This window comes from Cyprinus carpio, chromosome B12, assembly GCF_018340385.1.
Source record: "Cyprinus carpio isolate SPL01 chromosome B12, ASM1834038v1, whole genome shotgun sequence".
In the NCBI taxonomy this organism is placed as follows: domain Eukaryota; kingdom Metazoa; phylum Chordata; class Actinopteri; order Cypriniformes; family Cyprinidae; genus Cyprinus; species Cyprinus carpio.
The window spans coordinates 8,948,008-8,975,030 of record NC_056608.1 but is presented as its reverse complement, the minus strand read 5'-3'; the positions used below and the strand labels follow the sequence as shown (position 1 = coordinate 8,975,030).

The following is a 27,023-nucleotide window of genomic DNA, read 5'->3' as shown; positions in this document are numbered from 1 at the left end:
TAACTTTTCCCTGACATTAGAAGGTACTCCTAAATTTTTTTAGAGAAGTAAGCATAGAGCCCTGTAGTAACTTGCTAATCATGCTAGCGAATTAGGAGCACAAGCGCTCCTAAAAAGAGAAGTAAGCATAGGCTGCATTTACACTGCAGGTCTTGATGCCCAAATCCGATTTTCTGACTATATCCGATTTTTCTGACGACCCGCTTACATCATCTTTTAAAAGTGACCAGTATCCGATTTTTGCATTTACACTATACACTGCTGAAACTACCAAACGTAGACGTTCTGACCCAGAAAAGGAAGTAAAACAGGACGAAAATCAATGGATTCAGATGCAAATAAAATTATAGGCCTACAGTGTTTTGCTTTCCACAATATTTTGAAAAGTCAACAAAAAAAATCAGCAAAACATTGGTCTCGTACGGCGGAGAAAAAAAGAGGACTTAAAAGACATGAAACCTCCGCATTGCTCCACTGTGTGTATTCTTCGTCCTCCATCGCGCCTATAATAAGTCATGTGATCTCAGTTGGTGGTGTCCACCTGAGTTAACGTCACTTTTTTAATGACGTACGACTCGCATTTACTGGGGAATATCCGATTTGTCTGCTTACATGGCACACGCAAATGCACGTATCCGATTCATATCCGATTTATTACCACATATGAATGAGGCCTGAATCCAATCTGAGAAAATCGTTTTTTTTCCTGCTTACATGTTCACCGGTCATATCCGATCTGTGCCACATGAGAGGAAAAAATCGAAACATGCCAACAATAACCAAGCAACATACTAATCAACATAGAGACCTGTAGTAACTTGCTAATCATGCTAGCGGCATGCTAGTCACTTGCTAGTCATGCCAGCAATATGCTAGTAACAGGCTAATCAAGCTCAAAACATGCTAATCACGCTAGAAACATGTTATTAAAAAAAAACTTTAGGTGATGGACAAACTTTAGACAAACTTTAGGTTGGCTTGAGAAAGCCTAGCCTGAAAGTTTAAAGCAGTTGTAAAAGCCTGAAGTTTGAAATGTTAATAACATGTTTCTAGCATCTATCTAATCTATATACATTTTCAAACTTCAGGCTTTTACACCTGCTTTAAACTTTCAGGCTAGGCTGAAAAAAGTTGTTGTGAAAAAGTTCATTATTTTCCATAATGTAATGATAAAAATTAAACGTTCATATATTTTAGATTCATTGCACACTAACTGAAACATTTCAGGTCTTTTATTGTTTTAATACTGATGATTTTGGCATACAGCTCATGAAAACCCAAATCTAAAAAAATTAGCATATTTCATCCGACCAATAAAAGAAAAGAGTTTTTTTAATACAAAAAAAAAAAGTCAACCTTCAAATAATTATGTTCAGTTATGCACTCAATACTTGGTCGGGAATCCTTTTGCAGAAATGACTGCTTCAATGCGGCGTGGCATGGAGGCAATCAGCCTGTGGCACTGCTGAGGTGTTATGGGGGCCAGAGTGCTTCGATAGCGGCCTTAAGCTCATCCAGAGTGTTGGGTCTTGCGTCTCTCAACTTTCTCTTCACAATATCCCACAGATTCTCTATGGGGTTCAGGTCAGGAGAGTTGGCAGGCCAATTGAGCACAGTAATACCATGGTCAGTAAACCATTTACCAGTGGTTTTGGAACTGTGAGCAGGTGCCAGGTCGTGCTGAAAAACGAAATCTTCATCTCCATAAAGCTTTTCAGCAGATGGAAGCATGAAGTGCTCCAAACTCTCCTGATAGCTAGCTGCATTGACCCTGCCCTTGATAAACCACAGTGGACCAACACCAGCAGCTGACATGGCACCCCAGACCATCACTAACTGTGGGTACTTGACACTGGACTTCAGGCATTTTGGCATTTCCTTCTCCCCAGTCTTCCTCCAGACTCTGGCACCTTGATTTCCGAATGACATGCAAAATTTGTACTAAGTAAAAAGTACTTTGGACCACTGAGCAACAGTCCAGTGCTGCTTCTCTGTAGCCCATTTCCTGCACACGCCTGTGCACGGTGGCTCTGGATGTTTCTACTCCAGACTTAGTCCACTGCTTCCGCAGGTCCCCCAAGGTCTGGAATCGGTCCTTCTCCACAATCTTCCTCAGGGTCCGGTCACCTCTTCTCGTTGTGCAGCGTTTTTTGCCACACTTTTTCCTTCCCACAGACTTCCCACTGAGGTGCCTTGATACAGCACTCTGGGAACAGCCTATTCGTTCAAAAATTTCTTTCTTTGTCTTACCCTCTCGCTTGAGGGTGTCAATGATGGCCTTCTGGACAGCAGTCAGGTCGGCAGTCTTACCCATGATTGCGGTTTTGAGTAATGAACCAGGCTTGGAGTTTTTAAAAGCCTCAGGAATCTTTTGCAGGTGTTTAGAGTTAATTAGTTGATTCAGATGATTAGGTTAATAGCTCGTTTAGAGAACCTTTTCATGATATGCTAATTTTTTGAGATAGGAATTTTGGGTTTTCATGAGCTGTATGCCAAAATCATCAGTATTAAAACAATAAAAGACCTGAAATATTTCAGTTGGTGTGCAATGAATCTAAAATATATGAAAGTTTAATTTTTATCATTACATTATGGAAAATAATGAACTTTTTCACAATATGAAATTTTTTTTTGAGAAGGACCTGTACAAGTTTCACTTTTTGAATGTAATTAGTGAAATAAATCAACCTTTTGATGATATTCTAATTATATGACCAGTACCTGTACATACCTACATATAAATACTAGTGGTTGAACGGTACACAGATGTCAATTAAAATTTTTCCAACTAGATGTGAAAATACTAAATATTATTACATAAGGTTAAATATATATATATATAATCTGCAGTACATACATACAAGGAATAAATTCTTGAAATATATTTGATTTATTTTACAGATAAACAAGGGAAAAAAACAGTGCAACAGGTAACGTAGCCTTTATATGCTGAGTTTCAGTTCATTTTTGTGACAGGCTTAATTCGTTTTACAGAAAGGAAACTCAAATGGCAGAAAGCGACATCCAATTGTTTTCTTTATTTTACAAAAGTACAATGTTTTGTTTTCATTGTGAGTGTACACAAATAAAAGCAGACCTTTATACAGTAATGCATTATTAATAAGACAATAAGTGTTTAAAATTGATTCTGCTGCTATAAGGAAACAGTTGAAGTGATCGCGCCGGTGTCTTCTTTAAAAAGAGACCAACCTTTCCTTTTATAATAATTTAAGTTTGGATATTGAATGCCTTTAATGCTTTTTTTTAATTTATTTTTTATTTTTCATTTTGATTACACCTCTCGATTTCATCAAAAATACCTTAATTTGTGAATGAAGGTCGTACGGGTTTGGAACAACATTAGGGTGAGTAATTAATGACAGAATTTAGATTTTTTGGGGGGTGAACTATCACTTTAACATTGATGCAACATTTTTTGTTGTAATTTATTGAGTTGCAGTTTAAAGCCTTGGAACACAAGATACAGTTGATTGGATTATGGATGTGTTCCACTAAGGACCTGTACGCGTCAGTAGCGTGCGACATATGCAAGAGCACTTGCGTCACGAAGAAAAGGACGCTGACGTTATCGCCATGTCCGTTTCCTTCAAGTTCTTATGAAGTAAACAGTCAAATATTCGTGTTTTAATGTGTTTGATTTAATTATTGGGATTTCATATTTGATTACTGAAAAGGAAAAACACACAACGGTAAGTGTATTTTTAGAATAAAGCGGCTTTGTTCAACGATTCATAGATGTACATTGTATTGCTTACGTCAGTTATTTATCACTCAGTCGTTTATCGTCATATCAAGCGAGTTTAATCCCGTACTCACGTTTCTTCATAGTGTGGAAAGACTTGGTTGAAATCCAGCTCTTATCCCAATAAAATTTAATCTCAGAAATATATCAAGGCGTTAGAAATTATAAGTACCAACCTGTGTGAACGTCGAGCATACTAGCGTTCACATAAGCAGGTAGTTCCAAAACCTACAAAAACCAATTTCTTGATTGATTTAGTGGGCAGTTTGTCCCATAAGCAGGTAATTCCTTTGCTGGCATATATTTTGAGGATTGCAGTATCAAAATCTAGAAAGACCCCTTCCTGGATTGATTTAGTGGGCAGTTTGTTTTAATTAGCTTGGACTAAGCATGTTTAGTCATTTTGCATCCTTTCACCCATCTTCCAAACAACCTGCTTGTCCAGTGTTGGGTAGCAGGGATGCTGGAGCATCTCGGGCTGAAGGCAGGGAAACACCCTGGACAGATGGCCAGTCCATCACAGGGCTAACACATATTACACACATTCAGTTTCATCTATCCTTTATGCTGTTGGATTGTGGTGTTAAAATGGATGGATTACCTACAGAAAAACCCATATCAACACAAACAGCTTGCAAACAGTTTGATTCGTTCAACTTTGTGTAAGGAGCACACTGAATTTTAAATATTTATTTATAGATAATCATAGGACTACTCATTCATCTGTTTCAGCCATGTGACATTTTCTGCTCATCTGCAGTCGGCCATATTTATGATCATCAAACACATAGACAAAGAAAAATACTGATCAGTGGATTCATCTGTACCAGGTCCACAAAGACAATTTTACATCCCTGTTATAAGACAAAGGCTACACTCTGCTGGGTTCAGCCTATTGGGTCAATTTATTGGGTCGTTTTTAAAAAAAAATTTACCCATGTGCTGGGTAGTTTTTCTCCATTCTAAAAAATGCTGGGGTATTTTTTAACCTAAATGCTGGGTTCAGCTTGTTGGGTCATTTTATTGGGTTATTTTTAATATTTTTTTTACCCAGGTGCTGGGTAGTTTTTCTGCATTCTAAAAAATGCTGGGTTCAGCTTGTTGGGTCATTTTATTAGGTTATTTTTAATATTTTTTACCCAGGTGCTGGGTAGTTTTTCTGTAACTAAGCTGCTGGGTAATTTTTAATACTGGGTTATTTTTTCTACCCAACCGTTGGGTTGAGCCTGTCTCCAACGAAACAACCCAGCTGCTGAGTTACAGTCAGTGTGTTGGCTTTTTGCATCCACTACAGGAGAGAGCGGTTCTCAGCGCCACTGATTTGGTGCACTTCTTCAGTGAAACAAAGGTTTGTATACATTTTATTATTAAGTGTTTACTGTGCTGTAAATTATATTATTTTAGGCAACGCAACATAAGGACGAGATGTCGGCTGCGCCTTTTGCCTTGCATAATATAAACTGATTTTATTTGTTATAATACTGAATTTAATTTAATTTGATGTTTAAATATGTTCTCTAATCTCAGTACTGTTTGTTTATGGGCAGGTTAAGGAGTCCGTCACAGCAAAACACAACTCCTAATTAAAAACTACACAGCACCCCTAATTTAACAGCACCCCATATGGAACACCAATACATCGCCGACACAGACATTAGAAACACACCGGCATGAGAATTAGCGCTATTTCAGTGAAAAGTGATTACAGAGAACGGTTGAATACACTTAAAAAATTGTACATTTTTATTTCTAAAATGCTTGTTAAATGAGTTTAAATGTAATATTGTAAACTATTCCTTAATAAAATAAAAAAATTCAAATATTATTTAAATTTGTCCACTTGCTTTATAAAATGATAAAATTTTTTTATCTTTTGATTATTGCTGTTGCCTCTTGTAATCCTGAATGTGATTTCTAATTTCCAGCCCATTTAAAGCCAGTAATATAATAATTTTTAAACAATAGTTGACTTAAATAAAACAACCCAGCATGTTGGGTAAATACAATTAACCCAACCAGCTGCGTCAAAATAACTCCGCATGTGTTCTGTCCAATATGTACCCAGTGCTGGGTTGCCAAATAACCCATGTTGGGTTGTTTTTAACCCAGCATATTTTAGGGTATATTTACATACACAAAAAAATTACTTAAATTTCCTGAATAACCACACCTGCTTGCAACTACTAGTTATGACCTAATTAAATTCTGACTCTTTTCTTCCCGCCTCTGGGTTGTTTTCAGATGGGTGAGGTGGAGTTGTCCTGTCTGGCTTATGCCAAAATGTACCTACATGCAAGTCAGTTTCCTCGCAGCAGTGTGAACGGCCTGCTGTTGTCCTCCAGTCCAGCAGGAGCAGCTGTATGTATCACAGATTGTGTGCCACTGCTCCACTCACACTTGTCTCTGGCTCCAATCACACAGCTCGCTCTTACACAGGTGAGTGCACCTTTAGTGAAGATATGAAGTAGGAAAATTGTCATGTCGCTGCACTTAACTGCCATCCAGTTATTGCAACAATTGTTTTTATCTCTGATATAATTTTCATTTCAGAACTACAAGCGTAGTGAATGTGTATAAAAAGTCATTGTGTCATTAGCTTTAAGATTTAAAAAGATTGTGAATGCAAATTTGTTCAATGAGAATTGGTGAAACAATTTGGACTTCCTTCAACTAAAATGATTTTGCTTTGGTGACATGCTCATATCCCCAGCTATAAAAGATCCCGGTCATGATTCAAAACTGCAGATGGTAAGTGAAACGGCATCAAATGTCTGTTTTGTAGGCATTCGGTGCTCAAGTGCTGCACCCATGCCGTGCCTCCAGGAGCTCTGCCATTTCCTCAAAGACTTTATGGAGATATGATGGATGCAGAACTACTCTATCAATAATAACATAACAATGCATGAAACCTATTATTCTATACCCACTTTAAAACTCCGAGAGTTGAATAACTAATGATGTCTGAAAAACAGAGGAGTCCTGGGGAGGAAAATTAAATTTATGCATTTAGCAGACGCTTTTATCCAAAGCGACTTACAGTGCATTCAGGCTATCAATTTTTACCTATCATGTGATTCCGAGAGTTGAGTAGCTAATGATGGTGGAAAAACAGAGGAGTCCTGGGGAGGAAGGACATAAACAAAAAATCTAAGAGTTGAGTAGCTAATGATGGTGGAAAAACAGAGGAGTCCTGGGGAGGAAGGACAGAAACATCAAATCTATAACAGAACAGATTAAGTTCATTGGCCCTTTCTACACCACCACCAACACCTCCACTGATGGACCTTTGAAAACCTGTGATAGTCCTCATGCCACTCCAAGCCTCTCTTAAATTGTTCTGCCGAGGCTTCCTCTCCAACTTCCTCCTATAATTGTCTTTAGCCTCTTTAATTTTAACTTTCAGTTCCCTCTGCTCTCTCTTCACCTCCCATTTGCCTCCCTCCCTAAATGCTCTCTTCTTCACATTCAAGATGACCTTGATGTCATTTGTTACCCATGGCTTGTTGTTGGGATAAAGGATTGAGCTTGATGGTATGGTGCAGTCAACACAGAAATTAATATAATCGGTGATGCACTCTGTGAGTCCATCAATATCCTCTCCGTATGGCTCACAGAGAGCCTGCCAGTCAGTAACATCAAAACCAGCCTGAAGTGCCTTATAAGCCTCATCCGTCCATCTCCTCACGATTCTGGTGGTCACAGGCTTGCTCTTAACCAGATGCCTATAACAGGGGCTGAGGTACACCAAATTGTGGTCTGACCTAACCAGTGGAGGGAGGGGGACGAACCGTATGCATTCTTCACATTTGCATACATTAAATCAAGTGTACTCTCTTCTCTGGTTGGGCAGTTTAGATACTTTGTGAAAGTTGGCCATGTTTTTTCCGTAGTAATGTGATTAAAGTCACCCAAGATGGTGATTATAGCATTCGGATGTATGGTCTGCCATTGTGATGTAATATTATGAATAACGCTGCTCGCCGACTTCGAGTTACCTGATGGTGGAATATATACAGCTACTACAATGGCATGTAAAATCTCTCTGGGCAGATAATAAGGCCGAAGCCACACAGCTAATAGTTCAATGTCCGGGCAACATATCCACTCCCTAACCATAATATGACAAGGGTTGCTATTGACTAGAATGGCAAGCACCCCTCTTTTACTCTTACCATTCTCGATAAGATACTGGTCAACCCGAACCGTCCCCACCATAGGGTATGGCAGGCCGGGCGTGGCATTTCAGTAATTAAACACTGCATCATCAGTGTTGCTGTTGTATTAGATAGCCTACTTGAACTTAATATTACATGAAAATCAAGCTCAAATTGAGTTTTTGACCAGTGAATGAAGGAGATCTGTGTTTTGTCTGTCAGTAGAACCACTGCATCTGAGGCAGCATGTGCATCGCATAATACGCTTTCATCAACTTTTACAGGTTATATAACGTTTATTTTAGTTATATAGGTGCTTAGTTTTTCTTGTTGTTTAATACACTTAGCCAAAATCTCATGATACTTTTGTAGGTTTTAAATATCCGGTGCATCACCTACCGGAGAAGTAGGTTATTTGCCATCTAGTTGTAGCCAATATACTGTTAAAGGGGTGCTATTATGCTTTTTCACTTTTTAAACTTTTTAAACTTTAGTTAGTCTGTAATGTTGCTGTTTGAGCATAAAAAAGACCTGCAAAGTAACAAAGCTCAAATTCCAATTCAAAAGGAGATATTTTATTTAACAGAAATCACTACAACACATATTTTCCGGGATTTGTGATATCACAAAGATCGACGAATGGGACAAGACCTGGTTGAGCTGAACTAGAGAAGACGAGTGTGATCACTATGTCGGAGACGCATTAGTTTTCCCAAGGCAGACAAGCTTAGAGTGGTTACAATCATCTGGGTTTGAATCGAGCTCAAATTGATTTGATTTTGACGCCATATTTAAACTGAAGCTTGCAGCAGGCGGCTATGAGGGGCATGACATTTCTCAATCAGGTGCCGGGTGCTGTCAGTCACAACACACACTGGCCCAACTAACCAAAATATTAGCCTTTTCTGATCTAATGTAATGAAAAAGAAAACACTGTACTTATTCAAACATCAGTTATTTATTTACCCATGAATTGCGAACAAGCGGAGCTCTGTCTCCCTCCTCCAGGCTGTGTGCGGCACGTCAATCTGAATGAAGACGGGTTTGAGGATACAGTGGCGTTACAAAGTTTTACTGAGAAGTTATTTTTAATGCTTATCATGGGTTAAATATTTGTAAAACCCTCCGATATAAAATAATAATAACGAAATATAATAGAGATATGAAGTTTGAATAATTTTCCACGGCACACCTGACTGGGCTAGGGTATGGCAACTGCCATACTCTGCCATACGGAAACGCCAACCCCAGGTCCCCAGATATGCAAAAAGAAACATTTTCTTTTGTTTGATATGAAATATCCAGTATTTACATTTTTGATTCTTTTCTCTTTTTATTATGTTTGAAATAATTGTACCGTATTGACCCGAATATAAGACAATGTTTTTTTTTCTTGGAAATACATCTGAAAAAAATGCAGCCTTATATTCAGGCCAGGGTCTAGACTTGAACAAACACACCAAACTTTCTCTGTAAGTGATTTTAAAACATAAAAAAGTACCCAGATTTGAAGACTACAATAAGATTTCACTTCTACTATTAATAAAATTGGATGGACTAAATGTTATATAATTCAAATGGGCTACCTGTTATTTTTATGGTATATCAAAAAGTGTATATTTTTAAATGTGATTATTGTTGGTATATTTTGCCAGTATTTACCACACTTTCAAAACAAAAATTAAAACAGGAAAAATATGCAATATGAAAATAATTTAAGAACAAAATATGTTTTACAGAGAGAGAGAAAAAAAACAAGATTTGGTTTTCAAAAAGCCTTTTTCCAAAAGGTACATCTGAAAAAGGGGTGGGGGGGGTGTCGTCTTATAATCATGGTTGTCTTCTATTCGGGTCAGTACGGTACATAGAATGTTCAATATTATAGCAGCATTAACAGCATGACATTGTATTTCTCATTTGTAAGTCTCTTTGGATAAAAGCCCCTGCTAAATGATTAAAAGTAAAAATAATACAATTTAAATGCTTTTTTATAGAATACATGTCAATATTTCCTGTTGTAGGTCGATGTTTGGTGTTCACAAACGCAGCAAAGGATTGTGGGATATTATCAAGCCAATGCTTGCGTCTCAGACAGCAGGTACTCCTCCATCTTTTTTCATCTTACCCAAGTTCCTTATTTTCTCTGCATTTTGCTTTTCTCTTACTTTTCTTTTTTTTGTTTTGTTTCCAGCCCTACACCATGTGCGTTGAAGATTGCAGAGAAGATCTTCGAGCAGTGTAACAATGCTGTTTTGCTTATGGTAATTTAGAAAATGTCACTTGGTGCAAAAGTTTATTGGAAAAGTCCTTTTTTTTTTAAAAGGAATTTTTTTTCCCTCTTCCTTAGATTGATGGAGAAAAGATGTTTCCAGGCTGCCGTGTTCCTCCGATCGTGATGTATGAGCGTAAAGACGCCCGCTGGGCTCTCAAAGACAAACACACGTAAGACAAATCTCAAAAAATTTGTTGATGATAACGCTACAGTGCAGTTAATGAAATGTGTATTCCTTAGAATAATGCTTCGACAGTGGGAAGAAACCTGTTCCATAGTTAATCAGCTGTTCAGCTCTGGTGATCAGACGCTATTGGTGGACTTTGACAGCCATTTGGATGACATCACAAAAGACTGGACCAATCAGAAACTCAATGCCAAGATCATGGAGCTGATCTCCCCAGCCAATGGAAATGTTTAACTGTATAGACTAAATCTTCTCACGTCATAGTTTTCTTCCCCTCTAATAGTGTTTTTAAGATTATTTGACACATTATTTTATTTTGACACATTTAGCTATATGATATAAATGATGTCCTTAGATATGCAAAAAGAAACATTTTCTTTTGTTTGGTATGATTTGGTGCTTTGACCCTAAAAATAAACACAAACTTACATTGAGGTGGACTCGTGATACAAGCAGCATATTTTTTTCTTACTTTGATAACTTTGATGCCAGTTCTATTTTAATAATTTAACAATAAGCAATTAATTTGTTTGCTTTATAAGATCTATCTATCCGTCTATCTAAACATTAAAGTTATCTGTAAGAAAACTATGTATGGTTCCTCAGGTGCTGTCATTACATGGGGTTCTCCATTTTACAGACTTAATATGAAAAAAAGAGATTTTATTTTATGTTGTCATGAAGTAGTCTAGTATTTAGCTTTAACTGTATGAAGGTTAGAAGTCTCTAATAATTTAGATGATTCCTTCCAGCAAAATGAGAGCAAATCAGTGCTCAGAGTAGTGTGAGTGTATGAGTCATGTGAGGTGTGTCCCACAAGATGTGGATCTTCAGGTCTGTCTGAAGCTTATATTTGTTCTGATGCCTTTTTTCCCCACTGCAGCACTACTGACGTTTGCGTTTCCTAACCTGTATGACTAACTTTCTTCTGTGGAACATAAAAATAACATAAAGAAATATGAAAGTAAATATGTAGAAAAATTTCTCAGTGATTTTTTTTTTTTGGTCCATGCAATGAAAGACAACTGGCTATGACATGGGTTGGTTAATAGCATTCTTTTAATTACATTCCTTTTCCCCCCCAATCTAATTCAGGACACTTTGTGTAGCGTCCCCTTTACACAGTTCCCTTCAAGGGAGCAAAAATTTGCTCTTTGGGTTACAAATCGGGTTGATTCAAGTAAAATCAAAGTTTTGTTTTGGAACCGATAGCCTCAAGTAAGTTTAGTTTAATCAAATCACAGTGCAATCATTTCAGTGTTAATCTCACAATAAATTAAGCCTGCTTTCTGGAGTACCCTCCAGAGGGGCATTAAATCACAAACATTATGACATTATTAAGACCCTATAGGTGCAGTTCCTTTGCAACTTGGATTGTGTCCTCAAAATATCCTGTGGTCTATGTATGTCAAGTTTTGTTAAGTTTGTACACTGAAGTCAGGAGATTCAAGTCAATTTACATCGCTTTGATAAATCAATAACTTTTTGATTACTTGTTTTCAATATTGTCATTAGCTGCTATGCATGAAATTTGGTGAAGATCAGATCAATGGCCTAGGAGGAGTTAGAAAAAAAGGTTTTTTCTTTTTCTTATACCAAAGATCTTATTTCATCTACAGTATTTAGCCAAAAAATAAATAAATAAAAATGAAACATTCAAAAAAATCCACTGACTTCAGAACTATGAAGCTGGAAGTGCTAAAATACTCCTTTCCAGGTTTTGGCCTACAAAAATATCTCCTCTTTGCAAGTCTCTATAGGGACACCTACTGTCACACAGATGTGTTTCTGTGAGCCTGCACAGATGCATGTGATTGTGACCATCCTGCCACAAGGATGCGCTGTTTCTACATGTATTTAGCTTTGATTTTAAATTGTGGCACAGATGACACAGAAGAGCATACACAGCATACGGTGATATGGAGAGACACAGAGGAGACCGTTGACAAAATGAATTATTGAATAAAGTCGTTATTTTTGTTTTCTTAGCTTACAAAAAGAGTTCCTGTCGCTTCATATAACACAGATTGCACGTCTGATGGCAGATGGAGTATTCTGACAACGACTTTCATACCTTTAATGGACCTTGACACTTTTATTTACTTAGCAGTCTATGGGACAGTCACAGGCCTCCCGGTTTTCATCCAAAATATCTTAAATTGTGTTCTGAAGACGAACTGAGCTTTTACGGGCTTGGAACGACATGGGGGTAAGCGAATAATGACAAAATTTTCATTTTGGGGTTGAGTATCCCTTTAAACAAGTAGCCTCAAACTCATTTTTTCTTGGATAGAATCCAAGAATAGTGAAGTTCTTGGTATCTTTCATTATGACTGAGACAGCCAACAACGGAGAACAAGGCAAGTGATGACATCATTTATTGCCTTTAATTAATTTATTTACAAAACAAGTGATAAATTCAGTGAAACATTAGCGTTGGATGAAAATGTACAGCGTAATTTAACAATCCACTTGTAGTTAACCATGTACATTGTTATTAATGCATTTAATGATTTTGAACATCTTGAACATCAGACTCCACAACGGCAGATGATATACAGTATGCATAGTGGTAAAAAATGGCAAAATATTTTGTGTTCTTAAACATTTTGCTGTGAAACAAACAAAGCTATACTGACTAACGACATTTTATATTACTTATAAATATATGGATTTAACTACTGTATGGATACATATTTGAAGCATCTAATAATTACAATATATATTTCCACTACCTACAGTACAAGAAAGCGCTTATACAAGTTGTCTCAAGTCATGCCATATATAGTTGTTTTTCTTCATTTTGATTCTTAATGACAAGAATGCAATAAGTGTTATCTTAGAGGTTTGTTACTGCTGCAATACTTCAACAATGTTTAGCGTCACTTCCCCTGTAGGAGACTGGCTGGCCAAACTTTTGAGAATTGCAATAGAGTCTCTGAGGGTCTTGACCTCTTCTATCTGTGACTCAACCCAGGGGATAGAGATCTGCAGAAAAAAAATAAATACAGATTAAAGAAAATTATAAGAATAGTTTACCCAAAAACAATAATTCTCGTGGAAAGTGAATGTTTTTTGTCTGCCGTATCTCAAAATCTCTTATTCATGCTTCTGCTCAATTCAAAACATTCAAATATATTGCAACACAAAAGGTCTCAAATATGCAAGATCCAAGTGTCAAGGTGGCAAGTTTTCTTATGTACTAGTGTGAATAAGATGATATATTCATATGATTTAAACTCTTGTTGTTATAACTTCACCTATATTTTCAATTTTGAACTTGCGTTGTGTTTAAATTAACAGAAGAAATTACTTTCATGGTCTCACAGAAGCAGCCTGGATATTATGCAAAAAAAAATTTGTGTTTGAAATAACATAAGGATGAAAAACTGCTGAATTAACATTTCAAAGCTGCTAAAGTAGCAAAGGTTGCATCCACTTATAGCACAAATGTAGCATAGCATTTGATCCATATACAAAATTGATTGCTGCATTGACATCAGGTCTGTACCTTAATGATGATGTGTTTATCATCGATGTTATCTCCATCACACAGCTCTTCTCCAAAACACAGCGTGATCTCACTTTGAGGTTGTTTTCCTCCACTGCGGAAAGCATCCAACTCTGAAAGGAACAAAGAAACTTTAAAATTAATACTGTAATCTGTTTTAAAAAAGGAATCAGAGGAGGAAAGAACTGAATGTTTCTAATTTCAACTTTAGGTGTGAAGATCATTTAGTAAACTTTAAAACTGTTTGTCGCTCCTTGCCACAGTCACCTCTGGCATGCTCATTGGTGGGCTAAAAGACTAACGCATCATTGGAAGAACTTTCTAGAAGAAATGTGAGCAGTACGACCAAAATCTTGTGCCATGAGATGGGTCATCTTCTATCATGGTAAGGGAAGAAATCAAATGATTCTTCTAACTTCAATATGTATCAGTCACTATTCTCACCTCTTATTTTTGTAACAATTTCCACACGATGCAAACACATAATTTTACCAAAACAAACTCAACAGCACTTCACACACATGGAAACTGCTAAAAAAGATTTAAACTATTAAAAAAATTTGTTGTGAACCCAAACCCTTCATTACATTTATGATTAGTGGTTGACTGATACAGGTTTTATAGGATGTCTGAGATGTGACTGCTGGCTGACATAAAGCCAATATATATGATATTACACTATAATGTAGATAGCAAAATCATATCCCAAAAAATCAAATCCATAGTTGCTGAATTTAAATTAATATATGTTTTACATTAGATTTACTAAATTAAAAATAAATCATTAAAATTTATTACATGAAGAATAATTTGAACTTAATAAAAAATTAAACCTGTAAAATAAACAGATTTATACTTTAGATGGCAACTTCTTGATTCTGTAATCTTACTATAGTACTTTTTAACACATAAAGAAATTGTTAAAAATTTGATTAAAAAATGAATTTATCACTGTAATCAATAGTGCACTCAGCATCCATAACATTTTTATACAATCTACAAATGTACACTTCAGAGCATCTCACAGCTGGATTTGCCGAAGTTTGCAAGGTTTTGGCAATTAAATGTTTATTAAATATTCAAAGACTTGTTTAAATGATAGAAATGCATATTTTCTGAATGCTGACTGTAGATAATTAAGTATTATAGTGTTTGCCTTTCTATTATTAATAATAAAAGCAATAAATAAAAAAAGTATAAAAGCAAATTCCATTATACTTTTTGTATACAGTTTACTTTCTTAAACACAGACAGTAAAGTAATGAAGTTGGAAAATGGGTGCATTCTCAGCGTTGTCAAAATAAAAGTCCCACAAATGCATCAACGCATCAGAAAAAGGCATCAGTCGATGATGATAATTAAAAAATGCAGATATATCGGTCAACCACTATTCAGGACCTATTATTACATTTTTGCCCTCAATTACAGCACAGCTAAATCCTTCATTAAGGATTTACCATCCAGTCTTATTAGCTCAAATCATACAGATTCAACACATTTCTAGATATTTCTGTTATTTTGTTACTAATCCGTTTTAAATGAACATTTAAGCCAAAGAACTATAAGGAACGTTTTATTTATACAGTGCACAAAATATGCTTGTGATACACTTACCCTGTTTGAATATATCCTTGCTGAACAGCTGGGTGGGCTCGCTTGCTCTTTCCATTTTACAGGGTCCTGTGCTGGTGTTATGTGGTCCTCTCCAGAACACCCGTCCCTGACAGAAGCGCTTGGCATAGATGCCTCCTCCTGTCGAGGTCAGGACTATTCCACTCTCCATGAAAGGCAGCAATGTGTTAAGAGCGGTCAAACGTGGGGTGAGGCTGGGGTCGGAGCTCATTTCTGACGGGGGGTCTGGGAGAGGGATTCGATGGAAGCCAGTGCTGTTTAGAGACGGTGGAGATGGAGGGACAGGTGAGGGAGGCAGGTAAGCGATCCGAACATCGTTACCCATTATTTCTCGCCGCAGAACCTCCTGCCCAATGTAGTGCACGGTTATGTGGAAGGAATGCAGCACTGAAAGAACAAGAACAATAGAGTTTTAAGAAACCGTTTGGCAAACCGTTTTTTTTTTAATCAATAAATAAAATGCTTTTTTTAATCACCTCTCTTCTCGACTGCTTCAATGGTGAAGTTTACCTGGATGTCTTCAGTGTCTCAAGAAAGAGAAGAATGATAATAAATCATTCACCCACATTGCATCCTCAGTATTAAACACAGAAGAGCCATGCAAGTTGCACATCAGGGTAAAATTCAAAGAGTAGAATTAGAACATTACTGTTGTCAGTCTTCAAGAGGTTTGTCTCCACCTCTGCTTGGAGTGTGATTTCCCTTCCTGTGCGTGGGATGATTTCCTGTGCACTCTGTAAACATAGTGCCCAGTTAACTGTAGACTCATATAGTACTTTACACCACAAAACCAAGCTGTGAAATGCAAATGTCTCTTAATGCATGTTCATGACTCAGTGTTTACATAAGGCTTTTGTAACACAGGCTTTCACTATTTACATTCATGCTGTAAACTGCTATTTAATTAAAGTATGAACAGCATAGCTCCTCAATGATTAGTTATGATGTGCTGGATGTTTTTACCATGTTGATGGACTGGGGCACAAGAACCTCCTCTTTGATTATTTTTTGGCATGCAATCTCCTCCTCATCTGGCTCGGATTCACTGTGTCTCCTTCTCCTGCTCCTCACTGGCTTTCGTCCACTCTCTTTTTTCACTTTCACCACTCCTATGGTGAGAGAAAAATGAACTAAATAATTACAAGAAGTAATTCCTTTACATATTCATTGCAGTTATTAGACACTTTGCTGGTAATAAAAGTTGTTTTCATAATTTTCATAATCAGTCAGGAGTGTTTGTTTAATTATTGTTTTAGAATACTATTTCTGCATTCAATCAATCAATCAATCAATAAATATAGTTATTATTACTGCTTTAGGGAGCAACTTACAGAATGTAAAGAACAAACAACTGATTCCAGAAAGACACCTTACAATCAAACTAGCTAGCCAACCTCACTATTTTTGATGATTCAAAAAGATCATTTGTACTCTTATTAATTTACAGTAGCTTTTCTTCAAACTATGAGTTTCCAGGTTAAAAAAAAAGTCTAATAAGTTGCTTCCTGTTTTTCTTAAATGGTTGCTTTTATCATTTTAATTTTGTGCACAGTCTGAAGGGCAAAACCCTGTATGAGGTTTTTTTTTTCTATGCAAATTACAATTGCTTATAGATCGAAGATTTGAGATAAAACTGCTTGTGTAACAGCTTCTCTCATGACCGTGTAGACCACAGTGAGTGACTGAAAAGCAATTGTTACACGAAGGATATGAGTAATTTAAATCCTAAAAGGTATCAGATAATTTTACAAACTCTATTATGACAAACTCTTCTGTGGAATATAAATATTTCTATAAGAGTAATGTAATTTATGCAATAAGGAAAGAATCTCTCAAATGCATGAAACAGCACAAGAACTGTTTTGGGTACCTGATGTAGTATGCAGCCCAAATTAAACCTATCTGACGTTGAAGACAACTTGGATTATGCATCTCCATGTGATTTGCTCGTTGGTCCCGTCATTTTTTTCAAACGTGTCTTTTATCATACTAACATGTTTTTTTTTTTTCTACTGTAAGTGACATTACTGTGGTTTTTCATGCCACAATGCACATATTCAACCAATCAAAAATACTCATCCACCATAGTGGCCTGTAACATTGTGAAATTTACAGACCAAACAGAAAATGTAACCTGTATTTGGTGACACCTGGACAGCTAGCTCTTTAATGGTCACCATGTGAAGAGTGGGAAAAAGTTTCATTGGTGGAATATAGCTACTTTAGACCAAAATATCTGTTGTAGACCAATCAAGCCACATGCTAGTGGTAAAAATGCCATAATGACGTTTAGAGCCTAAAGGTGTGACTCATACCAAATGCATTAAAGTTGGCAACCTTGCTAATATCCATATATTTTTCACATCCCTTGGTTACCTTGTTCTTCTAGTGGTACGAGCCGGTACACCTTGTAGGGTTCTGAGATGTCCAGCTGTGACCTTTCAGTGACCTCACAAAACTCTGGACTTTTGTTGAGGGCACAGCGAAGGCGAGTTTTCCAGGATGCAGGGTCTGAATTTCCATTCTCCAAAAGCTTCCCTTTAAACTCTGCCCAAGCCAAATTAAAAAAGTTCAAATGAAAATTTGAATCAACAATTTTCAAATGGCTTTCATGCTTAAAATAAGTAAATTACAGATGAAACTCCTTTTCTTATTCGTACTGATCATCGCTTGAGTTTGCACTAGGTCCCAACCCTGGTCCTGGAGGCACCCCAACACTGCACGTTTTGCATGTCTCCTTAATCAAACACACCTGATTCAGGTCATCAGCTCATTAGTAGAGACTCCCAGGCCTGAAACTGGCATGTCAGAGAAAGGAGACACGCAAAATGTGCAGTGTTGGCGTGCCTCCAGGACAAGGGTTGGGAACCACTGCACTAGTTAACACTCACACTTGGGAGGTTGTTCATTCTGTAAAAAAAAATGAAGAAACAAGGACACAGAGAGAAAGATAGTGACATATTTGGACCTTGAAAATAGCTGCATCCTCATCAGTTCGGAAATCTTGTTTTCCTGCATGTTTCCATGGGATACGAAACATGGTTTTCTCAGGGTTGTCCCACACTAGGCCTTGATACTTCCCACTGTTCACCTACATCCCAAATCACACACAATAGAGAAACAAACCAAAAGTCATCAGCAACAAACAAAAGCATACCATGAAGCACTAGAGACTGTTATAAGATAAAACATTTCAAAGAGAGCAAACTGCAGCAGAAATAGTGAATGTTTCAAAACATGAGAAGTTTACAAGAAAAGCATTGCATGATTACTTTCAACTGGTCACCTCAATCATCCAATCATGGAATGTTCAGACTTCATGGATTCAACTTAAGGGTTTAGAAAACTTTTGGACAGGGGAGTGCACCTATTACAACATTAATCCATAAAGGATGCATATCTCCAACGCTGAGAGCCTCTTTGTGCCTATGGCTAAACTACTATCTAGGTAGGCGCACGTCCTGATTTTGTGGAGTTAGATGTGTTCCTAGGTCAACATATTTTGATGACCCTGGAACAACATTTTAATCCAAAAATTTGTCTTGACCATATCCCTACACCTAAACCTAATCTTAACCATGAGTAATCGCTAAAATCAGAGGAAATGATAGTTAAATGGCACTGATGTACAAGCACCAAACACTGATTGTAAGCCTAAACTTTAAACAATAAACTGGTTCTACAAATCTGATTGGTAAATCACAATGTTGTTCCAGGGGCAACAAAAATTCCAGGATGTCCAGGAACATGTAGAACTTGGTAAAATCAGGTTCTGCAGGCTAGGTAGTCAGCTCAGTAGATTTGGAGCCAGTGGATCTCATATCACGAACGGTTCTGTATTCATACAAATCCATAAATTCAGATCCTCCGAAATACTCAACACACTGCACACACACACACACACACACAAACCTGTTCCACTATCCAGGAACGCAGGCGTCGTGTGGAACGGATCCTTCCAGATGCCATCTGAAAAACACATTGATTGTCAGCTGCTGATTTGTCTTTAGAAAATCAGGCGTATCATACATTGACAGCTCATGGAAGTGAGTAATTGTTACAAATTCATTAATAAAAAAGTACTTAAAAGTACCATGTTTTTGATATATTTAAATGTAAAATGAATAATACTCTAATTTTTTTTTTTTTTTGGGGGGATTAGTCAGTCAAACTAATTAAAGAATTGATTATCAAACTGGAATGAAAGTGGCTCATAGTTCTAATGTTTGACATTTCCAATACCGATTCAGTAGTAACCAAACATACTAGTCTAATTTGATCTGGGTGTTTCTTTAATCTGGCCATGGTCCCTTTAACCTGTTCTTTTGTCTTATCTTATGAAAGTCCACAATCTCTATGTTTTCTCTGGCTGGACATCTATCAGGACAGTTTTTTTCTCTGTCTCAGGTTCGACGTAACCAAGCGCTTGACAAAAACAATTCTCAATTGTAATTATGCACAGATTGTTAAATATTATTTTGACTCTAGAAGATTCTTAAATATTTTCGTTTAGTGTGGTAATCACCCACGATAGAAATCGCCTCCTGGTGCCCCCTTGGTAGTGCCCTAAGTAGGCTGTGCTGTCCGTGTATTATAGGAAACTATTACCATTGTCTAGCTTTACCAAAGAACGGTGACAGTACGTTTTGTAAATCTTACAGTTTATGATCTACTTCAAACATATTCAATGATCTTACTAAAAACTCGTAAGAGTGAAAATCAAATAGTAAAAAAAACAAGGCATTTAATAATTTCAGCGATTTCTTTTAAAAGCGTTCTCTCCAAATCAATGTAGCATAACAGCGGTGTGTTAAACAAAATCACGCATAAAACAGTATTTTTATTTAATTTTTTTGTGAGAATCCTAATGTAGTTTGTTCGTAGTTTCGATTACCTTAGTTTCGGTCCTGTGTACAGTCAGTCGTTCTGGAGAACACAGTCCGATCACAATAAACCCCTGAAAGCAAATCAGTGGAGCGACCGAAGCTGTTCATACATAAATACCACTTACATCTGGAGGGGGCGCTCGGCGGCTCACTGCGCACAATTATTTTCAATATGTAAATATATATGTACAAATCCAAGGCATTCTATACAAACATTGACATCGTTTACAGTAAAATAATTATATATATATATAGTCTTATATATATATATATATATATATATGTATAAGTCTTCAGTAGGCTACCACGTGACGTTTCTAACAGCCCACTCCGTTAACTACGCCACTTTCGGTGAATAATGTTTATTATTTACTGCAACATCAGTAGGTGTTATGTGACATCTTTACTGAGCCATCATAACATAGCAAACACAAGTAACGATAAACGAAACGATAAACCCCTCCCACTTTGGTATTTTCATGCAGCCAATTTCCCTTCTGCCAGTTTCAACCATTTCAATAAAAGAGCTGCTTCCCAGAAATCACGTGATATACCGAGCTCTCATGTAAGTCTTCAGAAGGCAAAAAAACCCTGATAGACTGTAGCTTATACACAAGACAAATAGACAATTGTGTTTATACTAAATAGTAGGAAAAATAAGTAAAAATAAAAGTTAAAACAAAAATGTAAAGTCTCAACTGAAACACTATTTTTATACTTGTTGATACAGTTTTGATATTTTTGAAGCTATAGTGTTTTGACAATAATAGTGTCATCATAGCACACACATATACTTGTATTTGTGGTTTATGGGGACTCCCCATAGGCATAAAGGTTTTTATACTGTACAAGCTGTATTTGGGGAAACAGAAATTTTCCAAACAAACCATTTTAACTCCTTACAGAAAACTACTGGCAATTTTTGAATTTCATAAAACGCTGTTTTGTATGTTTTTTAAGCCTTTTGTTTTATAGGGGAAACAGGAAGTTTCCTCATAAACCATGTTTACATTGTAGTACCCATGTCATTATATGTTCAAAATAATGCAATCCAGTCCAGGGACTCACAGCAAAACAGCAAATGACAGGCTAGATAGAATCAGTCAATAATTTCTCATACAAGTAGCATTTTAGTTGGATATCACAAGAGGAAAGATAAACAACCACAACTTCCATTTCATGTCATTTCATGCATAAACATGCAAATGACAAAATAAATAAAATGTTTATTCAACTGCTTCTGTCTCCTTTGTTTTGTGTCAAGTCTTGTTTCTGTGCCACCCTTACAGTCTCTGGCCCTCATCTTTATTGTGGTTTACCAAGTTATGTGTTCTTTGTTCTCTAGGTTTTGAACATAACCTGTTTGTGTGTGGTCTCGGTATTCAGTTGTTTGTTTTCATCACGCTTTTGGAACCAAATGAGTCTCTTCTCAAATCCGGTGAAGATGGCAAAGACACCAGCTGTGTCTCATTTCGAAGGCTGTGTCCTAGGTAGGATGTGCGACCTTCTGTCACGTCACAGTTATGATGTTTTGTGGTATATGGACCTGGCTGAGTTTTATAAGTAGACTAACTCCCTTTGTCAAAATAAAGGGGTCAGTGGTCCATATAAATCTCCTTCAAAATGGAAGAGCGTAAAGAACTTTGTAAATGTGTGTCGAAGCAAAGTACAGTGTACCCAGTATCGACTGTTATTCACTGTGAGGCATAATTACTGTAGTTTCATTCTTACTTTGGAATGTAACGGTTGCTTTTCTAAAATAAGACAGCCTTGATGATGCAAGAAATGAGACACAGCTCATTACAGCTCTCTCTCACACTCTCAAACAACTGAGAGAGTTGTTCTTGCAAGTCATCATTGCTATCTACTTCCTCTCATTTTCCCAGAATCACACTTTGAAGCCCTCAGTGTTTTTCATTACATTTTTCAAGACCATGTGTTTGCTTTTTTTTTTTACACTGAAAAAGATCTAGTTTTAAAGCTTCATGAGGTAAGAGAAGAACAAAACAATAAATGATAGAAATTACATGTGGTCTATTTATGAATTTTCTATATCTGAATTTAATGTATCTATATGAAATCATTTCTGTGGCCTTCTAACCTTTCAAACTGTGTGTGTGTGTGTGTGTGAAGTGTTGTTTACACTGCAATGTGAAATGTTTTGTATTGCTGAAACTACAATCAAGAAAATGTAATAAATAAACTTTTTTTGTACGTAACTTTTGTGTTTTTGCACATTGATAACACAAAACTAGTGTACAAAAACAAGCAGTTGTTGATGTACTATGTTTGTGTTGGTGTGTTTTTGCTTATATTTATGCTTGAGATTATAATATGTGGTGTATGTGGACTGAACATTTACATTTAGATTAATTGCATATTTCAATTTTAAATGACTGTGAATTTATCATGTGCAATTCAGAAGTTGTAATATTAGTAGTTTTCTGCCAGGATATTGTACTTTTTTTTTGTTAACTCTAAATCAACATAAAATACAAGTAAAACACCTGTCCAAAAATAAACACGGAATATATATATATATATATACATATATATATATATATATATATATATATATATATATATATATATATATATATATATATATATATATATATATACCCATATGGCAAAAAATATCGGCACCCTTGGTAAATATGATCAAAGGAGGCTGTGAAAATGAATCTGCATTGTTAATCCTTTTGATCTTTTATTTGAAAATTCACAAAAATGTAACCTTTCATTGGATAATAAGAATTTAAAATGGGGGGAAATATCATTATGAAATAAATGTTTTCCTCTAATACACATTGACCACAATTAACGGCACCCTTTTATTGAATTATTTTTGAAACCTCTAAATGTTCTCCTATAATGCCTGATGAGGTTAGATGAGACCTGACAAGGGATCAGAGACCATTCCTTCATCCAGAATCACTTCAGATCCTTTAGATTCCCAGCTCCATGTTGGTTGTGCTGCTCTTCAGTTCACCACACTCATTTTCTATAAGGTTCAGGTCAGGGAACTCAAATGGCTATAGCAGAAGCTTGGTTTTGTGCTCAGTGACCCATTTCTGTGTTGTTTTTGAGGTTTGTGTTTGGATTATTGTATGGTTGGAAGATCCAAACATGGCCCATTATAAGATTTCTAACAGAGTCAGTCACTTTTTGATTTTTTATCTGTTGGTATCTGATAGAATCAAAGATGCCATGTGTCTAAACAAGATGTCCAGGACCTCCAGCAAAAATATAGGCCCACAACATCAAAAATACAGCAGTATATTACATTGTACACATGGGGTACTTTTTATCCCTGTGTTCACCAAACCCATCTTGAGTGTAAACCATAACAGTGACACTACCAAATGCACCTTAAATTTATCAAACTGGAATATGCATTGGAAACACAGGATTTTTGAGGATTTATTTTTAATATGGTTTGTGATGTATTGAGGTATTACAATAGAAAATAGTCTTGTTTGAACAATATTATGATGGGAAATTATCATGGGGAAAAAGTAAATTCTTTTAAAGGCATGTGATATATAATCACAAAATGCAGGAAAAGTCACAGAGATGGTCAAAAGTTGGGGAAGCCTATTAATGAGCACATGAATTCACTTTCTATTTCTAATATATATAAATATATATATATATATATAATATATACACACACAGTGCTGTGAAAATGTTTTTGCCCCCTTCCTGTTTTTTGGATATTTCACTAGTTCACGCTTACATATTATTAGCTGAGGTATGGAATGCGTATTTGGCGTGCTGTCCGGGGAAGGGCTCCGAGCTCGGGAATGGCCCGAACCTAGAGTACCCCCCCTTCCCCGTCTAGTTGTAAAGTGAACTTGAAGTGAGGAGTTGGGGTGGAGGAGGGTGCTGATACACCATCAATGAATAGAGGTAAGTCAGCGGTATTTATACTGTCGTATTGATTACTTGATTGTGGTCCACCGGTGTTGGTTAGGCTAATTATCTGACACGCTCCTCCCGAACCTTGTTAATAAAACATCATTTGTAACTCTTAAAAAATTCAGATCATCAAACTAATTTTAATATTACACAAAGATAATGCAAGTAAATACAAAATGCAGTTTTTAAATGATGATAAGGGAAAATGCTGTTTTATAACAAAGTTCGGGAGGAACAGTCGCAGTTCATTAACCTGATTAACACAAGTGGAGACCAATCAGTAATCTACTCATGACAAGGTATAAATAACAGCAGAACTACCCCTGTTCATTGACAGTTTTCGGCATCCCTCCTCCACCCCATTTCTCCTCACTTATAGATCCATCTACTCTTCTCACAACCGGGGGGAGTACTCTGGGTTCGGGCCACATCCCGAGCTCGGAGCCCTCCACCCGGACAGCACGCCAAATGTTGATTAATACAAAAATTCATGCGGATTCCTCCCTCCTAAAGGCATTAAGGGAAAAAAGCTGTCCAAACCTATCTGGCCCTACGTGAAAAATTTATTTCCCCCTCCTGTTAAATCATGAAAGAACTGTTATTAACAACATTATTTTAGAAGGCTGAGTTAAATTTCACTAGCCACATCAATGCCTGATTACTTTTATAATTTTTTTATTATTAAAAAAAAAAAAAAAAAAAAAAAAAAAATATATATATATATATTAAGTAAAGAATGTGACAAAATTACTTGGACAAACAAACATATAAACTGATAGCTAACATTTAAAGATAATCCTGATAACTCCTGTATATGTATTCTTGTAAGTGTTAGTATGTGTGTGAGTGTGTGTGTGTGTGTGTGTGTGTGTGTGTGCGCGCGCGTCGTTGTATCTAGGTGTGTGGGAGGAAGCATACAAATCATTGAGTATCTAACAGAATTATAACAGATATAACAAAAACAGATATAACTAAAAAAAAAAAAAGAAAAACATTAATTATGGGTTTACTAGTGGAGACAACAAGTATTGTTAGCAATGATGACAAAGATAACTATAAAAACAATAATAATAATAATAAGGATTTCATTGAGATTGGGAAAAGGTGGAGGACAGTGAAGGATGCAAGTAATAATAATGATATTAATAATTATAGTAATAAATTATAAATGAATAAATATTAAATAGATTATTAGGGTTGCCCCCGATTCCTTAGTGATTCCTTAATCAATGCCTGATTACTGCCACACCTGTTGAATCAAAAAATCACTTAAATAGAACCTGTCTGACAAAGTGAAGCATGCTTAAAGAGCAAAACGTCATGCCGTGATCTAAAGAAATTCAAGAACATATGAGTAACAAAATAGTTGACACATATCAGTCTGGAAAGAGTTGTAAAGCCATTTCTAATGCTTTGGGACTCCAGCGAGCCATGGTCAGAGCCATTATCCACAAATGAAGAAAACTTGGAACAGTGGTGAACCTTGCCAGTAGTGGGCGGCCTAACAAAATTACTCCAAGAGCACAATGATGACTCATCCAGGAGGTCATAACAGAACCCAGAACAACATCTGAAGAACTGCAGGCCTCACTTGCCTCCATTAAGGTCAGTGTTCATGATTCAACAAGAAAGAGACTGGACAAAAATGGCATCCATGGGAAAGTTCCAAGGCAAAAGCCATTGCTGACCAAAAAGAACACAAAGGATCGTCTCACATTTGCCAAAAAGTATCTTGATTATCCCCAAGACTTTTGGGCAAATATTCTGTGGACTGATGTCACACTGGCTGGTGTCTTAATGGTGTCTTTAGGTCGGGGAAACACATGAAGCCGGTACTTGGCCAAAGTGTGGTGTGGCGCAATGGGGGCCAAGAAGGTCCCGACTCCAAGTGGTGTAATGTGTTATTGTTAAAATTGGAAGTTTGACAGTTATTGACTGTGAGTTTTTTTTTTTTATTATTGCCCTTTTGCATTATTGACACACTGTTTGCTTATTTAATACTGTAAAGCTACTTTGACACAATATGTATTGTTAAAAGTGCTATATTAATAAAGGTGACTTGACTAGATGCAAGTGAAAAATTTATAATTGCTAATCACAATATAAAAGGCAGATATGTGAAAGAAAAGTTTATAGATTTAACTTTGTAAAAAGTATTGATTTGTCATTTTGTGTTTTGTACTAATACAATGGAAAATATGCTGAAATGTTTGAAAAAAGCTCATTCTAGTTCAGATGGATGTGAGCAGTTTGTAAAAAAATGATTTGTAGCCAAATATTTCTTATAAGTAGTGTGTTTTATGCTAATGTAATGGTTTTGTGAGCTACATCCATTTTAATTTTGTTATGCCATTTCTTGGGTCCAAAAGTAGGATTCAAGTTAACAGGTTAATGTGTAAAGTGATTTCTTTTTTTCTTTTTTTAAACCCAACATCTTCACTTCACCAATGCAGCAAAGGCATGTAAATCCATTTGTGTAAACAACTGCATCTTCCATGAAGAGAATTCATACCAAATATTAAATCCAATTAAATTACTTTTATTGATTAACAAGTAATTGTTATGTTCATGACTTAATTGGGGGAAATGCCTCTAGGAGGTAATTAAGGAATGGAATTAAAAACACAAAACTGCAGGTATGTATACTGTATGTAGAAATAGAATGAAGAGAAATAAAATGGAGACTGTAAAATGGTA

At 36.3% G+C, this 27,023-nt stretch overlaps 2 protein-coding genes across 3 annotated transcripts; one reads left to right on the top strand and one right to left on the bottom strand.

The window, feature by feature from the left end:
* The first annotated feature begins 3,547 nt into the window (after positions 1-3,547).
* On the top strand, positions 3,548-11,360 carry LOC109083115 (ER membrane protein complex subunit 9-like). Of its 2 annotated transcripts, XR_006156057.1 has the most exons (7): positions 3,548-3,710; positions 6,005-6,199; positions 9,939-10,015; positions 10,109-10,178; positions 10,265-10,359; positions 10,430-11,000; positions 11,037-11,360. XR_006156057.1 is itself a non-coding variant. In XM_042735225.1 (6 exons), the coding sequence occupies exons 2-6, from the start codon at positions 6,005-6,007 to the stop codon at positions 10,608-10,610; spliced, it is 618 nt and encodes a 205-aa protein (XP_042591159.1). In that variant the 5' UTR covers positions 3,548-3,710; the 3' UTR covers positions 10,611-11,360. The 2 variants fall into 2 exon arrangements, 1 of the variants encoding a protein (XP_042591159.1); XM_042735225.1 differs by having other exon boundaries at positions 10,430-11,360.
* A 1,381-nt stretch (positions 11,361-12,741) lies between these two features.
* Positions 12,742-20,540, bottom strand: LOC109083113 (interferon regulatory factor 8-like). Its single transcript, XM_042735224.1, has 10 exons — positions 20,414-20,540; positions 19,432-19,488; positions 18,488-18,610; positions 17,896-18,076; positions 16,483-16,628; positions 16,169-16,253; positions 15,996-16,046; positions 15,502-15,906; positions 13,888-14,000; positions 12,742-13,364 (listed from the first exon to the last, which is right to left on the bottom strand). The coding sequence occupies exons 2-10, from the start codon at positions 19,486-19,488 to the stop codon at positions 13,227-13,229; spliced, it is 1,299 nt and encodes a 432-aa protein (XP_042591158.1). The 5' UTR covers positions 20,414-20,540; the 3' UTR covers positions 12,742-13,226.
* Between the last annotated feature and the right edge of the window lie 6,483 nt (positions 20,541-27,023).

Bases quoted from the DNA above. Each gene is read 5' to 3' on its own strand.
- LOC109083115 (XM_042735225.1), top strand. From the start codon at position 6,005: ATGGGTGAGGTGGAGTTGTCCTGTCTGGCTTATGCCAAAATGTACCTA. The intron at 10,016-10,108 runs GTACTCCTCCAT...TTTTGTTTCCAG, and splicing joins GCTTGCGTCTCAGACAGCAG to CCCTACACCATGTGCGTTGA. The intron at 10,360-10,429 runs GTAAGACAAATC...TGTATTCCTTAG, and splicing joins GCTCTCAAAGACAAACACAC to AATAATGCTTCGACAGTGGG.
- LOC109083113 (XM_042735224.1), bottom strand. From the start codon at position 19,488: ATGGCATCTGGAAGGATCCGTTCCACACGACGCCTGCGTTCCTGGATA. The intron at 16,629-17,895 runs GTAACCAAGGGA...CTCTCACCATAG, and splicing joins CGTACCACTAGAAGAACAAG to GAGTGGTGAAAGTGAAAAAA. The intron at 13,365-13,887 runs GTACAGACCTGA...TTTTTTCTGCAG, and splicing joins ATAAACACATCATCATTAAG to ATCTCTATCCCCTGGGTTGA.